The following is a 17,726-nucleotide window of genomic DNA, read 5'->3' on the forward strand; positions in this document are numbered from 1 at the left end:
TGTGCCATCTGTTGGAATGATGGAGATACAGAAACTGGACAGACACTTACCGTTTTATTAAGGTGGATGATGACGATTGTGTGATGTTGTATTTAATGTGTGGTGTTACATTCAAGGGGCAGCATGGTGGCACAGTGGTAGCACTGTAGTCTCGCAGTAAGGACCCCATGGATCTCCCTGTGTCTACATGGGTTTCCTCGCACAGTCCCTAGAGAAGTAAGTCAGGTGAACTTACATTGCTTGATTGGCCCTAGTGTGTGTGTGTGTTCACCCTGTGATGGACTGGCACCCTCTTGTTCCTGTCTCGTGCCCTGTGCTGGCTGAGATTGGCTCCAGAACTCTGCTCATAATTTGGTGGGCTCACAAGATGGTCTACAGCCCCTCACCACCCCATGAGAGTATTGCCTAAATGAAGCCAGTAAGCCCACCACCTTCGACAATTGCCCAATGGTGCCACCTGAAATGAAGACAGTGGCTTCAAAGGCCTCATGGCTAACAATAAAAACCCCCCATAGGACGCTCATGTGAATATTTTTTATTTCCTTTCCAACATTGGCGCTGCTGAAGTCACACATCGTGAAAGTCACCCACAGGAAAGCCAAAGCCACACTGATACATAAGCTGCCCCCCCCCCCCCCCCCACTCACCTGGCCTGCTGGCCCCTCAGAAAGTCAATCACGCCATCCTCCGAGAGGAACAGGGTCTGCCCGCTGTTCTGGCAGCAGACCTCAAAGTGAGCAGGCTCCTCCAGTGCCCTCTGGCCGGCGACGAGCACAAAGGGGTAGCCCAGCTTGCTGGCATCCTTCAGTCTCTTACCGATGGTCAGCTGAGTCCTGTCGTCAAGCAGCACCTCTCCTCGCAGACCGGGCACGGAGCTCGTCAGCTTGTCATACAGCGCCTCTGCCAAACCGGTGGCCGCCTCCTCCTTGCTGCCCCTTTTTGGGGGAACGATACAGACTTGGTAGGGGGCGATGAGACTCGGCCAGCGGATACCGTCCTCTGTGGACAAAACTTCAATGGAGGCGGCCAGGATCCGAGAGACGCCGAGGCCGAAGCAGCCCATGTCCAAGATGATGGGCTTATTGTGTGCCGATCTGAAGGAGGCACTGAAAATGTAGGAATACTTGGTTCCCAAGTAGAAGGTGTGCCCCACCTCAATTCCTTTGGTCTGGGAGAGGGTCCCGTGGCAGCTCGGACAGCTCTTCTGCCCTGGGGGCACGGTCTCAACGTTGGCCGCAAAGCCACAGTCCAAACACGTCAACAGCGTGTCCTCCCCGACATCCGCCGGCAGCTGGAACTCGTGGGACTGCGTCCCGCCAATGCTGCCCGTGTCTGCCTGCACCTTCACCACCCCAAGTCCCAGCCGCGAGAAGAGTCTGCTGTAGGCCTGGCACACCGTCTGGTAAGTCTGCTGGGCTGCCTCCTCGGAAACATCAAAGGTGTACATGTCCTTCATGTAGAATTCCCGGCCGCGGAGCAGCCCGAAGCGTGGCTTGGGCTCGTCGCGGAATTTCCTTGTGATCTGGTAGAGGAGAAGCGGTAACTGCTTATAAGACAAGCTCCCCTGAGAAGCTATGAGCTCAGTGACCATCTCCTCGTGCGTCGGCCCCAAGCAGTAGTCGGCGTCGTGGCGGTCCTTAAGGCGGAACAGCTCCCTCCCCATCGACATCCAGCGCTCACTTCTCTTCCACAAGTCTGCCGCGCTCAGGCTGGGCATGTTGAGCTTCTGGCCGCCAATCAAGTGCATCTCCTCATCGATAAGACGGACGAGCTTCTCCATGGCTCGCACCGTGGAAGGCAAGTAATGGTAGCAGCCAGGGCTGGAAGGGAAGATCAGGCCGGCCTGCAACATCAGCCGCTGGCTCCGGCAGCTCAGGTCGCTCTGCTGGCCCTCCTTTCCCAGCTCCCTCTCCTCTAAGTTCACAGGCTGGAAAAGTCGGGAAGCGAGGATCCGCCTTGACGGCTCGTGATGATGGTGAACCCGAGGCACGTGGGAAAAGGCCCTTGGCAGCCTGCAGAGCAGACCCCTGGAACACCACCAGACCTCCATGAAGATCACACACGTGAAGACCCTGAAAGAGAGGAGAAGTGAGCCATGAGACAAGCCTGGAGACGTGGGCTGGACCTCAAGTATGGCGGCCTACGTCTGCTCGCTAACGCCAAGGACCAAGCTAGGCCTGCATCTTGTTTTATATCCACTACCTTTCTTAAACGTTCCTGGAATAAATCATGAAACTGGGCTCTGCTTTCAGGGTGGAATCACTTAAGACGTCATGGGTCAGTCACAGGTTTGGCTACCTTGTGTTGTGGTCAATGAAACGGCCTGCAAAATGGAGTGAAAACTGCGCTGGACCACAAGCCACCTGGAGGGGCCTGCACTGTGTTAGGCTGCTGACCGCGTCCAACATGACTGAAAACTCTGATCTGTAATGAAGTTCAGCAAAAAGATGAAGGACGAAAGGAGTGCACTGGGCACGGTGACACGGTGACAAAGAACAAGCAGCAAAATGAACAATTAGCATAAACACGTGACTTGAGAAGGAGCGATGACAAACCTCCATCAGTCAGGCAACAACAGATGGACCTGCGCTACTCAAATGTTAAAGAGGCCTTTAAGATTAAACTTGGGCAGATCTCATCACAGCCTGGTCCATCTCACCAGCACAGTGAGGACTGGGACTCTGGAAGCTCAAATGGCTCTGAATGACAGACTGGGAAATGACGTTCGAGTCTCATGGGGACGACATTGAGGACTCTGTCACTGCACCACAGACTAGATATGAACTTCAGTGTCGACACTGTGGGACCCACAAAGACCGTGTGCTGCTTTGTAAACAACACGTCCAGGATTACTGAGGAGCTAAAGGGTCTCCTGAATGAGAAGAAGAGAAGATCATTCAAATCTGATGACAAAGTGAGTGCTAAAGATAAAGCTGAGTGAAGGAATGGAAACTTACAAAGTTAAAATTGGCAACAAACTCACTCAGATCAACATGAGGGCTGTCTGGAATGGACTGGGCACCATTACTGGACCCAAGCAGTCCAGGGCTCAGGTGGTAGAAGGGAATGGGGGTAAAGCTAATGCCCTGAGCCAATTTTTAAGAAATGCTCCCTCCCACTGCCACCTTCTTCCAATGACCAGTCCCTCCACACCATCCCTACTACATCAACTCCTGCCATGTCAACTGGAAAGGCCAGTGATGAGTCCACCTCGGACCATAACTGAAGACCAAGTGAGGAGACAACTGAGGAAGCTACACACAGGAAAAGCTGTAGGACCAGATGGAGTCAGTCAGTCCTCGAATTGTTCAGGCCTGTTCTGACTAACTTTGTGGTGTCCTCTGTCACCTGTACAGTTTGTCCCTAAGGCTTCAGGCAGTGCCACTGCTGTGGAAAACATCCTGCAATGTTCCTGTGGTGACTCCACCTAATGACAACAGACCAGTGGCACTTACGTCTCACATCATGAGGACCTCTGAGAGGGTGGTCCTGGGCTATATGAGTCCTCTTGTGGTGGACCACCTGGACCCACTGCAATCGAACAAAGACTGGAGTGAAGAATGCAGTTATCTGTCTGCTCCACAAGGCTGGCAGCACTGTGAGGATTCTGTTCTTTTTTATTTCTTCAGTACCACCCAACCATCCCTGTTAAGGGGTAAACTCAGAGATATGCGGGTGGATGAGCCTGTGGTGTCCTGGATGATGGACCCAAGCACTGTGTGAGCCACACTGGAGTACCACAAGGACGACCCCTTTCTCATTTTGCTCTTCACTGCTACTTGTTCTGGACGTGTGTAGTGGGATAAAGTGGACAGATGTATACGTTTGATGAACTCATTGATCACGTGCTCACGTAAAACTACAGACAAAACATCCCAAAACACTGCCATAGAAACGTGCACATGGCTAACAACATTCTTGCTATTTATGTATGTATGTATGTACTTATTCGTTATTTTGCCAGCGACCCCAGTAAGACGGCAGATCAACTCCAGCCACCCAAGTTACCCGACTATCATCGACATACACACGAGGACACATGCAGGTTTCAACAAATACGTGAAAACCGAAGGAGAGCTCGCACCCGGAGGACACATCGGGGGCTGCCTGACCTGCCAGAGGTCACAATTCACACTTGGCTCACGCCCCCGCAAAACTCTTCTGCTTTTCCTCCTCCTCTTAGTAAGCGCTCGCGATCGCCTGTGCTAGAGCTACACTTGACTCTTACCGAAATCAGCGGGGTTTCAAGCTGAACTGCGATCACTTCAAACGACCACCTGCGCCCAAATGCCAGGAGCCGATAACAGCCCAGCCAGGCCACGCCGCGCGCCTCTCTGTGCAAATGCCGGCGGCGCTTCCGTAATAGGCGTGGCCAAAGAGTTCAGGCGGGACTGTTGGCGAGAGAACGAGGAGACGGCGGCCCAGCAGGGTCAAACTGCACGCACCCATTCGTTCTGCACGGCTAATTTGCGGTCCTCGGTGACTGTCCTTCACCTGTTCGAGATGGCACTTAGGCTGTGGTACATGGATGCGCCCCTTGAAGATCGAAGCGCGTTCATATTTGTGTAGGATATCAACGAGGGGATGGCGACGATCTCTTGGCGACTGGAGATTTATATTTTAAATCGAATACCGGGGCTGATGCGGGGTCTCACCCGTGGAGGTCGGAGCGACTTCATATACTGTATTTCTATGTGCCGTCGGGGAGCGAGGGGCAGGTCCGTCTTGTGATTACGCTGTAATGGGTACAGCGCTCGGATAAGCGCGGTGCCACCTTGTATGGAGCCGGCCATGCATTTCCACCTTAAAGAAAATGGGCTGACAACCACAGGTGAGGTTTGTTTTTAGTGCAGCATAACACATGAAGACCACTGTCCATTTCTAATTTGCATAATTTAAAATAAGTTTTCTTCTTTGTCCATTTCGATAGCAAGACAAAGAAAACTATGTGATAGATAGATAGATAGATAGATAGTGTGAAAGGCGCTATATAACAGACATGAAAGGCACTCTATCTATCTATCTATCTATCTATCTATCTATCTATCAGATAGATAGAAAAATGTGAAAGGCACTATATATATATATATGTACTGTACTGTATATATAATATATGTAGGGTGGCGCAGTGGTAGCGCTGCTGCCTCACAGTAAGGAGACCCGTCTGGGTTCACTTCCTTGGTCCTCCCTGTGTGGAGTTTGCATGTTCTCCCCGTGTCTGCCAGGGTTTCCTCCCACAGTCCAAAGACATGCAGGTTAGGTATATTGGCGATTCTAAATTGGCCCTAGTGTGTGTGCTTGGTGTGTGCTTGGTGTGTGTCCTGTGGTGGGTTGGCGCCCTGCCCGGGATTAGTTCCCTGCCTTGCACCCTGTGTTGGCTGGGATTGGCTCCAGCATACCCCGTGACCCTGTGTTTGGATTCAGTGGGTTGGAAAATGGATGGATGGACAATATATATATATGTGTGTGTGTGTATTTGTTCACAAGGGGAAGTTAAAACTTTACAGATGCTCAGGAAAAAATATTGTAATGTCAACTACATATAATTTATATTATAATAAACAAATAACAGCCCCAAACACGAATAATACTTTTGGCTGGAATAACAGAGAGCTGCTTTCTTCTTCTCAGTACATAATTTAAAATGCACCTCTTTAAACTCTTAGTAAATCTTCCTGACACAAATACACAATAATTACATACGTAGTTAAAGTTTTTTATACATAAGACATTTTCATGTTTCCCTCCAGCTTGTGTGTGGCCTCCATTTACTCTGCAGGTGTTTACTTGTAACTCCGTTCATAAATGATTTGTAAAAATGCACCCATTATTATACACAAATTAAACAAATGTAATAAAATGCACTTGTGCTCAATATTCTTCCTTACGCCTACAGTTGTATTCTCAGAATGGATGAAATGAAGAACTTTCTTTTAATTCACTAAATACTTTGTGGACTAATTCCTGCTGCATTTCTCTGTATTATTACTGTTATTGCAGAGCAGGCCTTTCATTTTCTTTTTATTTCTAAAAAATGTATGAATTCTTATCCATGGTGCCCAGTTCACGTTTATCCAATTCCACGTCTGGACTCTCTTGTTTAAGTCGTGTATTCAGTTAAAACTCTTAACTGGCGTCAGTGATTTCCAAAGACTCGTTTCATGAAGTACCCGCCTCACCAGTAGATTGCAGTAGTGATGCCATCTGATGGATGGCACTATATAGGGCGCTAATATGAATTTATTTTTCAGTCAAATGTGCACATCACTTCAAATCAAAGACTCCTTCCATTAAAAGCGATGTCTTTATTTATCCAGTCTGTAACAGGGTCAGAAACGGGACATGTGGCCCAGCAGACCCCTGCCTGGCCAGTTGACCCTCAGCACTCTGCTCGTCTTCTCAAATTTGCAGATGGCTTCACAGTAAGAGGCCTCAGTTCAAATAATTAAGAGTCCACTAGCAGAACATCTGACAGTTTGGTGGAGCCTTAATCATTTATCATCAGAAAACCTCAGGAGAAGATCACGGATTTCAGGAAGACGTCACCTGCTCTGAAGGGCTCAGCTGTTGAGATGGCAGATGCTGTCACAAAATCTCAAGTGGGCCGAAAACATCACACGCGTCATCAAGAAAGCCCGTCAGTGGATGTTCTTGTTGTACCAGCTGAGGAAATTCCATCTCCCCAGTGCAGTGCTGGTCCAGTTCTGCGCGGGCGTCATGAAGTCCTCTCTGGCCTCATCTGCTTTGGTGTCGCCTCTGCTCAGGTTAAGGGTGACCTGCAGTGCATCGTGAGGACCTGAGAGAAGATCGTAGCTGGCCACCCATTCCAGTCCCGTATGAGTCCAGGCTGAGAACGCGTGCCACGGAGATCACTGCTGGGCCGACTCACTTGGGGCTCCAACACTTCCAAAGATGAAGATCTGCCGTCATCGCCAACTGTAAAGACCTCAGGGCTCTAAACATCGTCAGGGGGTTTCATGTTCATAGGGTTCGTTTTGTATTTTTGCCATCACCTTTCTTATTCGTGTTTGTAATTAGTTATTCTAGTAAATAAGGAATATATAAATATATATTTAATCTTTTTGGATATTTTTCCTGGGTTGTTGTTAATATTCGGGTGTCAGGGTGGGTTACCGTGGGCTCGGGTGTTGGCCTGATTCTATCTGACCCTCATTTTAAAAGCAAAGCAACTTCAGTGCTCAATTTGGTGGGACCCTCTGCGCTCCCCTGGAAGTCGGGGTTTGCTACAAGCTGTCGCCCCCTACAGGTCTATGGAAAGGGAGAGGAAACTGCGGTGTGTCAGTCAGTCAGTCAGTCAGTCAGTCAGTCATGGTCCAACCTGCTATATCCTAACACAGAGTCACGGGGGTCTGATGGAGTACTTGGGAAAAATCAGACACAGGGAGAACATGCAAATTGACGAGACTTGTGGACCCCTGAAGTTGGCGGAGACGAGCGAGGAGGAGCTCAGCAGGCTGTGCGGTGAGCCACGTGGCTGTCAGAGACCTGGAGGAGCCACATTCCAGTGATGGCAGCTTGCTCGGGGGGTCGGTCTGCCGCCATCACTTCCTGCACCTGTCCTGGGGTCCCGGGCTCCTGACGCCTACCCCATTAGCTTCATGCGAGGGTCAGGCCTCTGGGCTTTGATAATCAGGATCTCCCGTGGGTGCCAGGGGGTCGACCCCAGCAGCGTGGCGCGTGCTGCCACTGGTCACATGGGACTCCCTCGTTGTGTTTGCTTCTCCGAGCCCGGCGGGCGGCCACTCCCACTGCCGGCAGAACTGGAATTTCAGGAAGTCGTCTCCCGGCAGCAGACAAAATGGGGGAGGAAGACTGCACAGCGGACATCGAGCAGCTGATCAGTGAGATGGACTTCATCCCTGGACACTTCTCCCTGGCTCTCAATGTCAACTTTGAGTCCACCGTCCCCACCAGGCTGAGGCACAGGGACATCAAGCTGAAGCGGGACAGCCTGAGGCTGGAACTGGAGTCCGAGGTGGGGCCGCAGCAGTACGCCATCAGGCACCTCCTGGGGCTCTTCGCCTTCCACTTGGATGACTTCCAGGAGGCCGAGGACAACTTTGCCAGCATCTGCAAGGAGGACCCCCACAACCTGAACGCCTGGGCCAACCTGGGCTTCGTGTACGACAAGCTGAGGCGGGAGGCGGAGGGGTCCGAGTGCGTGGACAAGGTGTCCGCTCTGATGGGCCTCAGAGAAGGGGGGCAGCTGCTGTCCGCACGCTGCCTGGCAGAGCAGGCCTACGCCTACGCCTACGACGTCGGGCTGAGCTCAGAGCAGGAGCGGGCAGAGAAGCTGAGGGCGGCCATCGGCGCCTACGACAAGGCCATCGAGTACGGTGGTCAAGAGGTGAGCGGGCTGGGGGTCCGGGTGGGCCTCACTCTGGAGGACCGTTGAGTGTCCAGTGACCACCTGCCCTTAGACTGTGACACTAATGAGCTTCTCTTTCTAGATTCCCATTGAAGAAAAGAGAAGCTGGCATTTCAGCATGGCGGCGATGATGATCAGGTGAGGCCAGCAGGTGGGGGTGCCAGGAGGGCTCATCTGTTATGTGACGTCTGGGGGCCTTTGGGCAGGTGGATCACCAAGCCACGTTGTTTTGTCTTCCCCTTTGGCAGGCTGGATGGCATTCTGGGTAACCAGGAGAGCAGTGAGAGGCTGAGGGGGGCGTCCTACGGCAGGGCCTTAAAGCTGCTCCGTGACGCCATCAAGTCCAGCAACCTGCACCACCGAGGTACGCTTGAACCCACAGCCGGGGGGGGGGAGTGGCTGGAGTGGCAGGTCTGCTATAAGTCAGCTTTCCGTGGGTCTCGTCACCCTCTGCATGGTTAGGGCTATGGTGTGCATGCCATCTGTGCAGGCCGAGAGGATTCTAGCAGAACTCTGGGGGTCTCAGAGAAGAAGAAGCTTGATGATGACGATGAGACATAAGGGGGCCGAGTGCAGGCTGCGCAGCTGAGGTGTTGTTGTAAAAGAAGGAGTGTGCAGTCAGTGCAGACTCGGGGGGCTCAGGAGAGACATGTTGAGGTGGGGGGGGTCCTCCATAGGACACAACATGGTGTCTTAACGGCTCTGGGGGTCTCGCAAAAGAAGTCTGTGCATCCAGCAAGCTTAGTGGTGGGCAGATCAGATCTGAGTGATGGAGCAGGTGGTCTGCCGTTCCCACAGGCACAGCGCAGTCCCAATAAGCAGAATCACAACACTTCTCTTCTTCTTCTCCTCCCGACTCGCTGGCTCCTTTTATAGCCCACCCAGAAGTGCTCCAGATGTTTGAGGACGTATTTACGGCTGCACTTCCGGGTGTGGTGGAAGAACTGCAGCACCCCCTGGCGGCGCCCCCGGATCCCAGCAGGGTTGTAGAGAACTGCATGGAGCCCTGCGAGAATCCGAGGCACCACTGCCACCCAGGGGGGCTGCCATCTAGCGTCCCGGGGGAGGTACTGTTCTGACCATACAGTGAAGAGGCACCCCAGCCGTACAAAGGACAAGGGATAAAATGGTGGCCTGCAGACTGCAGAGTTAGGGTGTTGTGACAGAAGGAGCAGGCGGCCTGTGAGGACAGAGGGGGGCTCAGGATACAAAGATGAATGACGCTGGGAAGGTGAGGGGGCTTCCCGAAGAAGCAACGTGCTGTTCTCACAGCTCTGGGGTCTGGCATGTGTGCAGCTCAGGGTGGTTCATATAAAAGATGCTCCCTGACGTCTGCAGAGACACATAGGGGTCGTGAAGAAACTGCTGGGCTCAGGCTAGACGAGTTTTGGGGGTCTTCCAGAAGATTCAACATGGTGTCTTTACAGCTCAGGGTGGTCTAAGGACTCTCATGCTGTTTACACCGCTGTCAAGTATCCTTGGCTGCATTCAGGCTGCTGACCTGATTTTATAGCTGTGGGGGTCCTCACAGGAGAAGCTGCACAACTTGGGGTCCTCACAGGAGAAGCTGCAGGCCGTTTGATCAGTTCAGTCGTTCCTGACAAAGACGCTCCATGCAGTCCGCCAGCAGCCGAGGGTCTCACTGAGTTCGCGTTGCATGGTCTGTGCAGATGCTTAGGGTTCTTGCAGAAGATGCTGCCCACTTGTGCAGTGGTCTCTTCACGGCCCCCCCAATATGTCTAGGCTTTGCTCCTATCAAGTCTGATGCTCTGTTTCCCCGTGCAGCTCTCACCTGGTGCTACATCGGAGTCATGCTGGAACGTCAGGAGAGCTTCTCAGTGGTGCCAATGGCTGTCCATGATGAAGGCTTCACCTGCACTGACCCCCTGGACTGTTACTATAAGGTAAGAGTCCCCTGTCACGGTCACACGTGGACCCGCTGGCACTGCTGTGAATCCACGTGTCCTCAGGATGTCCAGACTCTTTGTGTCTCCCCCTACAGGCCATTGAAATCGCCAAAGAAGATCCTTTCATCTTAAACCGCCTGGCCAAAGTCTTCCTCTTCCTAGGAAAGCACGACATGGCAATTGGAGTGTGCAACATGGCACTGGACATACTGGCCAACCCCGAACTCAACTGGCAGGCATACAGTACACGAGCCAAGGTATCTGATGCTGAAGATGGGTAACATGGGCAGCCGGTGGGGGGGGGGGGGGGGGGTGTCGCAGGAAGGGGGCACAGAGCATCACCACTGAGAGTCAAGAGTCCCTCAAGGTTGAAGGGACAGACCATTAGGTGGGCCGCCATTGATTATACATTCTCGATTTAAGGTCCACATCACAGCATACATGCGGGACCTGGAGCGGGCGAAGCTTGGATTCAGCGGAGTCCCTGACCGGGAGAACCTCAGTAAAGCCAAGACTGACCTGGAGAACATCGTGGAAGTGCACCCCTGCCTGAAGACACACCTGGACATCGGACAGGTGGGCTTAAGCATCACTTTACTGGCTTCTAATGATTACATAGCACCTTGCATGCCTACTCACTTTATTCTGACCACAGTCACCAGTTCACTCCAACTGGTTTTAAAGCAAAGCCAATGGCGTCTGAGCAGATGTCCCAGTCCAGGGCCTCAGAGTGCAGGATTGGGGATCTGAACTGGGAATGGGCTGTCAGTGGGTGAAAGAGAAGGGGCCTGAAGGACACACTGGCCAAGAACTTCTGCCTGCTTGTGTCAGCGGCCTCTGAGACTGGCACCCCCCAGTGGTGACCCTCCCTCGCTCACTCGCTCTGCTTTGCACCCATTCAGGTTTACTACTACATGGGCGTCGATGCGCTGCAAGAGCGCCACCTGGTGGACGAGGCCGCCATTAACAAAGCCCTGGTGTTCCTGTCCAAAGCTCTGGAGGACGAACTGGGAGACGTGCTGCCCGAGATCCAGCTGCTGAGGGGCAAGTGCCTGCTGCTGAAATCAGAGGAGGAGAACGCGGCCGAGTGCTTCAAGAGGGCCGTTGAGATGGACGATGGCGGGGGCGGCGGGCAGGCGGAGAGTTTCCGGGGTCTGCTGGAGGCGCTCCTGGCCCTGTACACCCAGAGGAAAGCTGGCGCCGAGGCGGTGATTGCCGAGCTCGAGGAGTGGCTGGGCAAGGCCGAGGAGAAGTACCCGCTGGAGCAGGTGCGCCGGGAGCTGCAGGCCGTCTGTCGGAGCCACACAGCCGAGGTGAGCGACCTGTCCAGGGCCATGATTAGGGCCGGCAAGCTGGACCTGGTGAGGCTGCTGCTGAGCACCGTGGAGCCCAGGAGGATCGAGCGGGCCAGGTCGCTGTCTTTGTGATGCTGCGAAAGGCGCTATATCACACGAGGGCGGACGGACCAACAACAGGTGCTTTAAACCTGGGATCAGGACTCGAGGGGGCAGGCTGGGGGGCTTCATGGATGTCTGACTAAATGAGAAAGGCACGAGGCGCGTAGAACGGACGTGAGTGTGGATCGGCGTGAGGACGGACGGCAAACAAAGGGGGGAACGCCGATGAAAATGGAGATAAAGGCGCGAAAAATCAGAAATGTGACGGGTTTACGGAGGGGAAGCCAAAACAAGGAGAGAATGTGCCGAAAAGACGAGGAACGGCACCTGCAAGTCAGAGTGTCACCGGCCCCTGACCACGTGACAGTAAAGACCCTGAGAGGTGACACTAGACGTGTCATTCGTACCCCACCATAAACAGATTAGAGGATGAAGGAGGCGCATTCAGGGGGCCCAGCTGAGAGTACAACACATACGTGTGCGAGGTGGGACTTGACAACATCACGGGGTCCGGACTGGCCGGGGGTCTCAGCGGCTGGCACAGAGAGACGGTCAATCCATTAGGTGACACAGGTGGCCGACTAGGGCTCTGTCATCTGAAAGTGGAGGGATGTGTGGGGGCTTTGGTCATCAAACTCTGATGATACTGAGTGGGAACTCTTACCTGCTGGGCACCTCTTATGAAAGAAAAACATGGGCACGCTCTGTGCACCAAGTGGGGGGGCGCAACAGGTCATCAAAGTCCAATAATACCAACTGCCTACTGTGGACAATGTGGGGCGACGTCCGTCCACCTCAGCTGGGGCTCCATTAGTCTGAGCATCGAGTGGACAGCTCGGTGCCCTCATCATGGGCCAATGGCCACCTCACTTCACAAGCCTGTCTCGACTAATGAAGAGCCTGATGGCCTCCAACTGACTGGGGGTCTGCTCTCTTCAAACTGAGTGGTCCTTCACAGCGATGCCATAGGGGAGACATTTTTAGTTCTGAAGAGCGCCATCCACATGAAGGTTCCAGAAAGGACTGTGGAAGTGTTGAGGTCCGTCACAGGCGCCATACTGGAAAGAAGTGACTTGTGAAATGTTAAAGGGACCCTCGCTGCACTCAGTCACAGGCCAAGGTCAGGTTGTGTGCTGCTGGGCAGCCTGGCATACATTCAGGGTTTGGGGTTTTTAAAAGCAGAAAGAACCAACTTGACGTGCAAAGAACTCGTCCCAGGATGAGATGGCGCTGGACAAGCAATGGGAGCTACGAGGGGCCACACAAGCCAGCGGAGACCCTCAAAGAGAAGGAGCCCACGTAAGAGTGGGCATCGGGACAAAAAACGTCTTGGAAAATAAACAATCGTTACTTTCATTACCTGCCGGGAGGGCCCAATTCACCAGTAAGCATAATGTTTAGGGCATCGTCTGGGCAAGAGGGGGCACCACAGACATTTTCCATCGCCAGATGTACCACATAGACAAACGGCGAGGCTAAAACAGGGGCCACAAAAGGGGGGCTCCCATTTTAAATGACAAAAAAATGACATCCATATCTGTACAATAATAAAAAACGCTAGTAGAAAAGTCAGAATAGAAGATCAGGATCTGCTGGGGGGCTCAACTTCAGCTGGCGCTTTGTGTCCTCAACAGGATGGCAAGGTGACAAGAAGGGATGGAGAAGTCAAGAAGCAGACGTGCTGAGGGGGCAATTAGGAAAAGGACGAGCAAACGTTACACAAATAAATGAACATCAATACTGTCGGGGGGGGGCTCAGTTTGTAAAACAAAATGGGGTCACCCGCCACACCACGTGCCACCTGGACTGGGACCACACTGAGCAGTGGGAGGGTTTAAGGTGTGTCTGTGGGGGCACCAAAGTCCTTAAAGTGCTGAGGGTCTCTGGAGGTCTTCATCCACACTGGCATTGGGGACTCAGGGGACAAAGCCCACCGCACACGTGCCCTCTCTCTCTCTCTCTCTCTCTCCCTCTCTTTTTCTTTCTCTCTCTCTCTCTTTTTCCTTTTCTCTCTTTCTCTCTCTCTCTCTCCCTTTCTCTCTTTCTCTCCCCTCTCTCCCTCTCTTTTTCTTTCTCTCTGTCTTTCTCTCTCTCTTTTTCACTCCCTTTCTCTCTCTCTCTGTCTCTCACTCTTTCCCTCTCTTTTTCTTTCTCTCACTCTCTCTCTCTTTTTCCATCTGTAGTCCAGACAGTGTGAAGCCTCTGAGCGATTCAGCAAATGAAGGGAAAAGGAGTCGACGATGAAGAAGAAGCTCTGAATGAGAAGCTGCAGCCACAGGACCCCCCAGGACTGACGCCATAGGGAGCCTCATTCATTCACTACACACACACACACTCACATTTGACAAAGAAGGCCAAATCAAAGTCCATATTGGGGCTCGGACTTTTTCTTTTTCTCCGCTCCATCGACGGCGCTGAGGCTGGCAGGACTTTATTAAACGACTGAGACGCAGCAGGCGAGGAGCGACTTGGAGCTTTTTGCTCTTCTCACCTCCCCGTCTTCTGGCTGCTTATCTCAGTTTCACGTCTCTGTGGCCTTTTCTGAAATATTTTTTCATTTCCTTCGGTGTTTCCTCTTTATTTTTTCGATGTCATCACCTTTTTATTTGTATTCCTAGATACAGATCGGTACGTCTTTTGTTTTATTCATTGATATTCTTGTTACACACACACTTGTGTCAGTCAGTTGCTTATATCTGTACATTAGTAATACATTTCATTGTCACCTTGTATTGTATGTTCTAGTTTTCACAGCAGTCGGAGTTAATGACACGGTCAGCACACAGGGGTGACACTCCGGGTCGGCTCCACACTCCTTGGCAGCTCCTAGGACCCTCTTGAACCCGGGACCGCCTTCCGTTATTTAAAAATGGATCGTGCTGTGAGCCAAATGCATTAAACAAGTGGACCTCCATGGCGCTGTAACAGCCCGTCCTGTCACGGTAGTCTCAGTCCATCACGTGCTGGACGTGTCTACGTTGGAGCGGTCTGGTGCCGCGACGGTGATTTATTTATTTATTTTTGGTGGAGATTCCAGAGACGCGCCCAGCATTGGCTCGACCCTCACGCTCCCACAAGCAGAGACAAAAAGCCAAATAAAGAATGTCAGTCAGTCAGCCATCGTCCAACCCGCTATATCCTAACTACAGGGTCACGGGGGTCTGCTGGAGCCAATCCAAGGCAGCACAGGGCACAAGGCAGGAACAAACCCCGGGCAGGGCGCCTGCAGCCCACCACAGGTATTAAAGAATAATAAATGAAACCTGAGAGCAAATGTGCCATCAACTTTAACTCGATGCCTTTTGCTTTCATCTTCTGCTCACTGAGCTCTTTACAGTGGCAGACATTTCAAGGTGGGGGGCTCAGACTTTTGCACGCCACTGTATTTGGTGTGTGGCGCGTCCTCAGCGTGTCACATGAAATGCTTGCTTAGGACAGCTGATGGTCGTCGTGTCTGTGATTTATTCTCATTGAGCTCAGCTCCTACTGAACCCCTTCACCCCGGGTGTCACCCAAGCAGGAGGGCCCGCTGTGCCCCAGCACTCCTCGTCCCAAATGGCTGTCAGATTTCAATTTCCATCCCTCACGAGGTGGCCATAAACAAATTAGCTGCTTGAAGTCCCGCGTCTGCCGCAATGCCAGCTGTTAGGACTGTGGCACTTCAAAATCGAATGGCCCTGGACGTGACATTGGCAGCAAAGGGGGGCACCTGCTCGGTGGTGGGGGCTTTGCGCTGCACTGATGTTCCTGAAAACATTGGCTGATCAGGACCACCAAGCTGTGGCCTCTGCAGAGTCACCAGTGGTTGGACTTTCTCCTAATTCTGATGTTCTGCACTCGTTTTCATGGCTTCCTGCTTGGATGTTTGGTGACTTCACTTCCTTCTCTTGCAGTTTTCTTGCCGTATTAAAGGTTTGTGTCCGCAGGTTAGTTCAGAATACAACCACAGTTTACAGATGACCCCTGGCCGGCCCTTGAGGAGACCCTGGAGAGGTGGAGATATGAGAGGAGAGGAGATGAATGAAGGTCAGTAGGAAAAAGACAGAATACATGTGTGTCAATGAGAGGGAGGTCAGTGGAATGGTGAGGATGAGGGGAGTAGAGTTGATGAAGGTGGATGAGTTTAAATACTTGGGATCAACAGTACAGAGTAATGGGGAGTGTGGAAGAGAAGTGAAGAAGAGAGTGCAGGCAGGGTGGAGTGGGTGGAGAAGAGTGTCAGGAGTGATTGGTGACAGACGGGTATCAGCAAGAGTGAAAGGGAAGATCTACAAGATGGTAGTGAGACCAGCTGTGTTATATGGGCTGGAGATGGTGGCACAGGAGACAGAGCTGGAGGTGGCAGAGTTAAAGATGCTAAGATTTGCATTGGGTGTGATGAGGATGGACAGGATTAGAAATGAGGACATTAGAGGGTCAGCTCAATTTGGACGGTTTGGAGACAAAGTCAGAGAGGCGAGATGGTGTTGGTTTGGACATGTACAGTGGGGAGATGCTGGGTACATTGGGAGAAGGATGCTAAGGATAGAGCTGTCATGGAAGAGGAGAAGAGGAAGGCCTAAGAGAAAGTTTATGGATATGGTGAGAGAGGACATATAGGTGATGGGTGTAACAGAGAAAGATGATGAGGACAGAAAGATATGGAACAAGATGATCTGCTGTTGTAACCCCTAAGTGGAGCAGCCTAAAGAAGAAGAAGAAGAAGACTATGTTGCAGATGTTCTATAACAGCGTGGTGGCCAGTGCCATTTTCTTCACTGTGACATACTGGGGGAGCAACATGAAAGTGGCAGGCATCAGGAGAACTAAACAAACTGATTCAGAAGGCTGCCTCTGTGGCAGGAACTGGAGAAACTGGACAGCCTGGAAACTGTGGCAGATCAGAGAATGTTGTCCAGGCTTCGGTCTGTTATTGGAAATGCCAGTCGCCCACTTGATAGTGTTGTGGTTGGATGGAGCAGCATCTTCAGCAGTGGACTGACTGGCATCACATGCTCCACTGAACGTCACAGGACATCCATCAGACTCTAGGACTCCTCTTCTGGTCACTCAGCCACACTTTCAGTTATTACTCTTTTTTCTTATTTGTTCTCAAATGTGTAATATTAACACTCTAGTTTGATACTTCCATTTATTATACGTTATTTATATTGACATGATTACTTAATACTCGCTCTTAGTGTAACACGTCCCTTCTCTGTTGTTAAGTTGTAATTTCCTTCGGGATTAATAAAGTTTTTCTGATTCTGATTCTGAGCTTTCTGATTGGTTTTCGAGCCGTCGCCCAGTAAGAGCCTGTAGCTCATCAGGGTGAGGGCCGCCGGTCCTTTCGGTTGTTCAGAGAGTCGAGGACGTCGTGTTCTCTGGGGGCTCAGCTGCTGAGGCTTCTGACTAAAGAAGACCAAAGCAACTTCTTCACAGGCCTCTAATTCTAAGAAAACGAAGCAGGCGTTCGTTCACGTCAGCCCTTCACAACATTTCAGATGGCATTTACAGTTAGAGATCAGAGCTTATCGATGCCCGAGGCAGTCAAACACGTCGTACTCGTTTAAGAGCCGATTTTGTGTTTCTGTTGTTATGTCAATGGCGGGTGTGAGCTGTCGATATGCAAATAGCACGTTGACGACTGTCCAATCACGTTAGATTAAAAGAAACAAAACAATAAAAGTGGGCGTGTCCAGAGCGCACAGAGCTGAGTCCCCAGAAAAGTGTGAAAGCAGCCAATCAAAGGTCACCTGTGGAAGATGAATGTTCTCTTCGTTCCCTTGTACTAATCCGTGTCTGAGAAGTTAAGCAGAAGTAACCTTTACATTTTGTAAAAGCATGCTTTGATGAGCAAACAGAAAAATATTTGTTCAAGGGACTCAAGGTCTAAGCAATCCACACAGGAGTCCGCCTTATCCCGTTTTCCTCTATTTACATCTGAACGCCATAACAAAAGGGCCAAGAATTCACGTCGCATAAGGGGGGTTGAACTTGTGGTGAAGATAGAAGAAGGAACTCTGGGGTCTGAGATAATACTTGGCTCAAGGA

At 51.6% G+C, this 17,726-nt stretch overlaps 2 protein-coding genes across 2 annotated transcripts; one reads left to right on the forward strand and one right to left on the reverse strand.

Moving 5' to 3' along the window:
• Positions 1-520: 520 nt before the first annotated feature.
• On the reverse strand, positions 521-4,386 carry pars2 (prolyl-tRNA synthetase 2, mitochondrial). The gene is made up of 2 exons (XM_051932621.1): positions 4,229-4,386; positions 521-2,072 (listed from the first exon to the last, which is right to left on the reverse strand). Exon 2 carries the CDS (start codon positions 2,048-2,050, stop codon positions 644-646), a length of 1,407 nt encoding a protein of 468 aa, XP_051788581.1. The 5' UTR covers positions 2,051-2,072; positions 4,229-4,386; the 3' UTR covers positions 521-643.
• Positions 4,387-7,561: 3,175 nt separating this feature from the next.
• ttc22 (tetratricopeptide repeat domain 22) lies at positions 7,562-16,943 on the forward strand. Its single transcript, XM_051932619.1, has 7 exons — positions 7,562-8,368; positions 8,472-8,527; positions 8,638-8,753; positions 10,175-10,293; positions 10,392-10,553; positions 10,720-10,872; positions 11,199-16,943. Exons 1-7 carry the CDS (start codon positions 7,820-7,822, stop codon positions 11,721-11,723), a joined length of 1,680 nt encoding a protein of 559 aa, XP_051788579.1. The 5' UTR covers positions 7,562-7,819; the 3' UTR covers positions 11,724-16,943.
• Positions 16,944-17,726: the final 783 nt, after the last annotated feature.

This window comes from Erpetoichthys calabaricus, chromosome 10 (assembly GCF_900747795.2).
Source record: "Erpetoichthys calabaricus chromosome 10, fErpCal1.3, whole genome shotgun sequence".
Lineage (NCBI taxonomy): Eukaryota > Metazoa > Chordata > Cladistia > Polypteriformes > Polypteridae > Erpetoichthys > Erpetoichthys calabaricus.